Genomic DNA, 6,219 nt, shown 5'->3' with positions numbered 1-6,219 from the left:
TCCCTGTCTGTCAAGTCTAATAAAACAACTTAAATCCTAGGAAAGCAGAAAAATCTCTACTGCTTTGAGAGGTTCAACTCCTCAGATGGGGCCTCGAGAAAGAGAAGTTGACTATTATGAGTTTATTAGGGGAAAAAAACCCAACAAAACCAAAACCCCTTTGTCAGGCAAGTAAAGTGAGCAGTGCTGTAAGGCAACCCAAGTCTAGCAGACTGAGAGCCCAAGCCCAGCAGAGCACACGCTGCGGGTGTAGGGAGAAAGGGTGATGCTTTTCACAGCTAGGGATGTATTACCTGGTTCTCGTGGCAAGGCCCCTGACAGTACTCGGTCAAACTTTCCAGCGTCTGGTTGATCAGCGCTACATTTTTCTCATTTATATATAGACCAAGAAGTCCAAGTCCACCAGTTGTGCTTCCACAGATACAGTCCAGAAACTGCAGTGTCTCACACACCAAGTTGTAGTTTGTCTTGTTGTTCTGGCAGCGAAGGAAATTCTGCGGGGAGAGTGTCAAAGCCAGGGGGAAGGAAAAAAACCCATACAAACTGATGTTTAGATCATAACATTTTATTAAGTCCATCAACCCACTGCATGGTATATTGCTCTAATTTCACTGGAGCCTGGACAGGCAATTTAAGCCTCTTTCAGGGCTTGCCTGCAATGTGCTGCTCTCTTGACCAGCTTGTTGGCTTCAAATTTTATAGAAGACAAGCAGCAATAAACAGAGTGCATCCATTAGAGCACTGAAACCCAACACGGAGTAGGCCGTTCACTGCGGATCAGAAAGCTCTCCTGAGCCTGGAAGCTTTCCTTCCAGCCTACCTACTACATTTCGCTGCTAACCATCACTCAAGGCTCTCTCCTCTCAAGACCTTTCTCCAAGACAGAAGCAGCAATTCCCTGGCTCCAGCTTCACAGCAGCACCACCTGCACAAGCGGCAAGGAGGCACCTGACTGCATGCCTTGAAGGAAGGCGTCTTGAAATGCAATTCTCTCAATTCCATTTCTTCCCACATAATTATTGTAATCCCTGTTTGAAGCTGCTGATTAGGAGCAGCTCCTCTAACGCAACGCCAGATTTATCAGCATGGATTAAACATGTTTCCTCTCTCCTGTATTCCAAATGAAAAAAACCTAACCCAACCAAAACAAAGAAGGACAATTAACGAAAAACAATTTCCCAGTGACTCAGATGTTGTTTGTCTGTGTGTTTCCAGCAGCGCGCTGTAAAAATGGACAGCACTACCACTTTCTTTTCCTGCAGGAGAACTCCTATCTAGCTTAATTCTAGCAGGTTACAAAACACTTCAAAGGTGAAAAAACCCCTCAGACAAACGAGATGCATGGGACTCGGGAACCAGCAAGGTGTTTCCTGCCAGCCTGCAGCGGAGCGCTGTTAATTGATTGCCTCTAGTGCCTGCGTCAGACTAGTAAGTCTTTTAAGGCAAACAGACTGAGAAGTTGCCAGATTCAATTGAAGGCTAAGCTAAAAAAGGAAAATGCTGTCTATGAATGCAGACTAAAGGTGACAGTGATTCAGCACATTTCAACTGATTGCTCATTTAGTAGCCTGACTTTTGATTAACTTGTCAGAATACAGAAGGGTTGATGCTACAGAAATTGGAGCTCATGCCATCCCTCCAGGAAAAAGGCAAAAATAATGGATAATACTGAAAGCGATGAAACAAAATGCTCCCCGGCTGCGGTACGGCATTTATTCTGATCATAGCTACATTTATACCAGCCTTAGCTTCTTGATCCAAAGTCAATAAACACAAAGGAAAGAGGAGGAACGAGGCACAGGAGGCAGAAGGACAATGTTAGATGGCTAAACAAGGGGAATGAAAAATTGTAGAAAACAAGACCCTGCTGCACTGTGAGAAACTGCCCCAGGGAATGCCTGTTGCCATCTCAGCCAGTATAGATTGCGCTCTTCAGTTTCTGCCATCCAGAGCATCTCACAGGCTACGAAGTGGGAACAGAACTCTTCAATATTGAACATGCCATCCTATAACTTTCAGTGGAATGAACCTGAGATACCATCCACGAGACTCTGCGTTCAGAATAAAGAGCTATACTTGCAGATTCAGCTAGAACATATGAAAAATACGCAGCTTGTGGCATCTTGAGGAGAAAAGGGGGAAAAGAGCATTCATACTGCCTAAGTTGAGAGAGAAATACTTTCCGATGGGATGAAGTGCACTCAAAAGTCAGGCAGTCTTTAAACTCCTACCTTTGTGAATAACCTTCTGGAGATACTTAGCTGACTTCATGCTACTATCCATTTTTAGGGAGCCGAGTCCTCCCCATTTCTGGGATACAAGACTAGATAGGGCTACACTAGCAAAGGCAGCATCTGCAGCCAGTTCTTCATGCCTCTACAGCATGTCGGGGTGTTGGAGACTTTGCTTCCCAGTACACAGCCTAAAGCCGAGTATCCTTTAGAGAATACATGATGACTAAAAATAAAATTGGCTACTTTCAGAATACTAGCTTGGTTTGTTCAAGCAGGGATGAACACAGAATCCTTGGAAGGAACAGTTCTACCATTTAAGTGGGTAATTCCCCCAAAAGCCTAAATGTTTTCTTTGGACAGTCTGTGTTTTAGCAGAAATCTGATCCCTAATTGGAAAAACTTTGGAAAGAAAGAACATAAATAAGAAGAAGGTCTTAGTAAAGAAGTATTTTTAAATGATCAGATTTTTCTTTACAAGCAATCAGGTAAAGCAAGACATTTTTCACAGAATACAGGCTTGGTCTTTGGTCTTATAAAGTTAATTCTCACACACACTTCTTGCCTAAAGCACAACGAGCTAAACTAGCTCATTCTCTGCATGCAGTAGTACTGCTCCACTAGCCAAATTTTTGAATCACTCTCCTGCAACATGCAGAGCTTTACTGTTCTTTACTACCTGGCCTATGTCTCCAGGGATTATGAATAAAAGAAAGTCAAATCCAATGTTAACAGTTGTATCAATTCCTGCTTTTTTTGCACAAAAGCAGTATTTAACCTACCAACCGAGACCTTTAATCTGAGGATGACTGGCTAGCAATTACTACAATATTTTTATTTCACAGAAATAACTCACTTGATAAGAAAAAAAGAATTGGAGTGCTATGTTTTTCCCATGAAGATAGGATTTTTAAGTGTAAGGCTGGAGCTGCACGCTTGGCTGTGTGGAAGGCTGCTGGGTATCACCTGCCCAGGCGCCGACTCCGGAGGGAGGGCACTGCTCCCCGTCCCGCCGGGAATCCCCGCTCCTCTCCTTCTCGCTGCCAGCCAGCGCAGCTCTTGCTTCCAGCAAAGCTTTCCCTGGATGCTTCACTCAGCTTGTCACGAGCTTCAGTTCTCGTGACTGATTCTGCAGTACACAGGGACATCTTCATTCAGCAAAGAGAAGGTACAGAAGAGACCTCCTAAGGAAACTGGTGGGGCTGTAGCCGGGCCAAAGCAGACCAGACAACAGGCTGGCTACAGCAATTCAGAGCCATGACAGCTTTGCTTCCAAGGCTGAGCTCTCGCGCAGAATGAAGGGTCAGACCTGACGCAAGTTTAATAAGAGCCCCCAAGTATCTGAGTGCTGAGAGAGAAACAGAGATATCAAGAGAACTCCATGGCAAAATTTGCTGCATTCACCCTGAAGTGGGTAACAAAACACACTTAAGCATCCACCTGTTTGTCCCAGTCCTTGCATTAATTTGAAGAAGATATTGCAACTCCTCCTCCAGACCCACGGAGTAAGCTGGAGGGGGACAGGATCCTGACTGTGTGCAATGCAGAAGAAACTGCAAGTTTTATCTGCGAAAGGAACGACTGAGTGATGCAAAAGGCACAATATTGCAACTCCCTAAGCCATTTCACAAAGACTTCCTCCTCCTTTAAAGCACTTATCGATTCTTACAGCCGTGACTTGCATTTTCCTGTTTTTGCACAACAACAGGCTACTCATAATTGCTAACGGCTTGTAAAACACTTGGTTTGACAAACCTACAACTGCACTGGGCAGGTGATTCCTATTCACTTTTAATTCAAATTGAATTTATGCAATTTTGGAAGACACACAGCTTTCAGAATAGGTCTGTCTTATTCCTTGAAGCAGTGAGTCCATTGGCAATATTGACAAGGCGTTCAGTTACAACGTACTAGCTGCAGACACAAGGATTTTGAAGCTTCAGACACTCCAGCCTCCCTTTCAGGGCTGAAGGAGAAAGACAAGCATCAAGGCAGGCACGCAGCAAGAGGATTATATTTGAAAAATTGTTGCTCTCACCTTTTTTTTTTTTTTTTTTTTTAAAAAAACCTTTTTCTCCCAGAGATGAATGCAACTACCTGCTGTTTGGGGAATTTAATTGTTCAGGATGGTGAACAACTCAGGCCAAGTTTCTGCGTTGGCTTGAATTCAATTTTGCTCCTATAGCTTTCCGTGCCTAGCCAAAGACAGCCGCAGCAAAGGATCATGTGCATGCGGTTTGGACTATTGCCACATAAAACTGCCATCCTACTTGTCTCCGACATCGCTAACGGCATGAAAATTGTTTGACAAAACAAAGATCAAATAGTTTTTTGAAAAAATTAGGAGAAACCCCGATGTACGTAACCCCGGCACCTATAAAATGCTAAAAGAATTACACGTTCATAGCACAGGAACATTACCATACAGATTTGATTTCACATATTGCCAGCAGCAGGGCATTCGAGTTCAGCGGAAGTGATTTGGCAGGTCTGAAAAGCACTCACGCAGGGTCCTACACTTCTGGCGTGCTGTACAACAATATGCAATCACGGCAATTATTCCTCCTTTATGAGGGCATTTAGTACATTGTACTGCGTCTCACTAGCTCCTCGCTTGCATTCAATTCTAATCCAGCAGCAATGGTTACGCTGAACAAAAATCATGTTAATTGCAGTCCATTTGTAAGCAAAAATCCTATCTCCTGCGGAGGCACGCACTAGGTAAGACTACTAACATACAAGTTCTGGGCTCGCTATTTAAAATTACACAAACACATCCCTGAGTATCACAGGACAGCTGAGGCTGGCAGGGACCTTTGGAGACTGTCTAGTCCAACCCCCCTTGCCCTGTCATGGGGCACCACCGAGCAGAGCCTGGCTCTGTCCTCTGCACATCCCCCGTCAGGTATTTATACACATGGGTGAGATCCCGAGCATTCTCCTCCCCAGCCTGACCTCTCCCAGCTCTCTCTGCCTCTCCTTGCCCATCAGATGCTCCAGTCCCTTAGTCATCTTTGAGACTCCCTGCTGGACTCGGGAGCCCAGGACTGGACCCAGCACTCTGCAGGGGGCCTGGGGCACCCCACCAGTGGACTTGTGCACGTCCAGCTTGTTTACATGTTTCCTAACCCAATTCTCCTCCACCAAGGGTAAGTCTTCCTTGCTCCAGACCTCCCTTTTGGAGGACCTAGGTTTGTGAAGGCCGGTCTTACCAGTAGAGAGCAAGGTGAGGGTGGCACTGAGCACCTTGGCCTTCTCCACGTCCTTTATGACCAGGGCCTCTGGCCCATCCAGCAGCAGACCCATGCTCTCCCTAGTCTCCTCCTGCTGTGGATACAACCTGGAAACCCTTCTTGATGCCCTTTATGTCCCTCACCAGATTCAACTCCAGCTGAGACTTTCCTGATACCATCCCCATGTGTTCAACTCTATGCACATGAACAGATCTATGAAAACCCACGAGAACCTGCTCACTGGAAAGTAAGCATATGCTTGAGGGTTGCTGGAACCAAGGTCCCAATGCTCTCTTTATTTTCCTACATGACTTTTTTTTTCTTTCCTTCCCCTCTCAAAAGTAGATCAGTAACTTCACAGCAGAACACTTGCTTGCTTTAAGTATATACTTTTAAAAAGCCACATTGTGTTGATCCCACCATCTTTTATATACATTGAAAAGACCACTGAACACTGGATAACTGGACTTCCCTGTATTTGTCCAGCAAGGTATAAATACTTTCTTTGGATTATCTTCAAGGCCAAAGAAAATAGTTGGTCATGTATCAATTTAAAAAGGCACAGGATTATTGAGACCAATGCGACAGCAGTGACTGCACGAGGCGACGTGAGCACGCCTGCTCAGGAACCAGGCTGTACCTGCAAATCCCGATTGTGGTTTTCACAGAGCAGCTGCAAGAACCGGAGGATGGGTTGCATTATTGAGATCACAGCACTCATCTCCAGGTCATCTTTGCTCTTGTCTGCTGCAGAT

General features: G+C 45.1%; 1 protein-coding gene across 1 annotated transcript in view; it reads right to left on the bottom strand.

Moving 5' to 3' along the window:
- Window positions 1–6,219, bottom strand: part of LOC104077551 (inositol 1,4,5-trisphosphate receptor type 1-like) — a gene marked incomplete at its 3' end in the record, with an annotated part of 62,052 nt that overhangs the window by 37,193 nt on the left and 18,640 nt on the right. Inside the window, 2 exon segments of the mRNA XM_009578831.1 lie at window positions 294–494; window positions 6,105–6,219. The exon segment at window positions 6,105–6,219 is cut by the window's right edge and continues 29 nt beyond it. Coding sequence (XP_009577126.1) covers window positions 294–494; window positions 6,105–6,219 — 316 coding nt within the window.

This window comes from Fulmarus glacialis, unplaced genomic scaffold, assembly GCF_000690835.1.
Source record: "Fulmarus glacialis isolate BGI_N327 unplaced genomic scaffold, ASM69083v1 scaffold17115, whole genome shotgun sequence".
NCBI lineage: Eukaryota > Metazoa > Chordata > Aves > Procellariiformes > Procellariidae > Fulmarus > Fulmarus glacialis.
The sequence above is the reverse complement of the archived record's forward strand: the minus strand, read 5'-3'. Positions and strand labels throughout refer to the sequence as shown.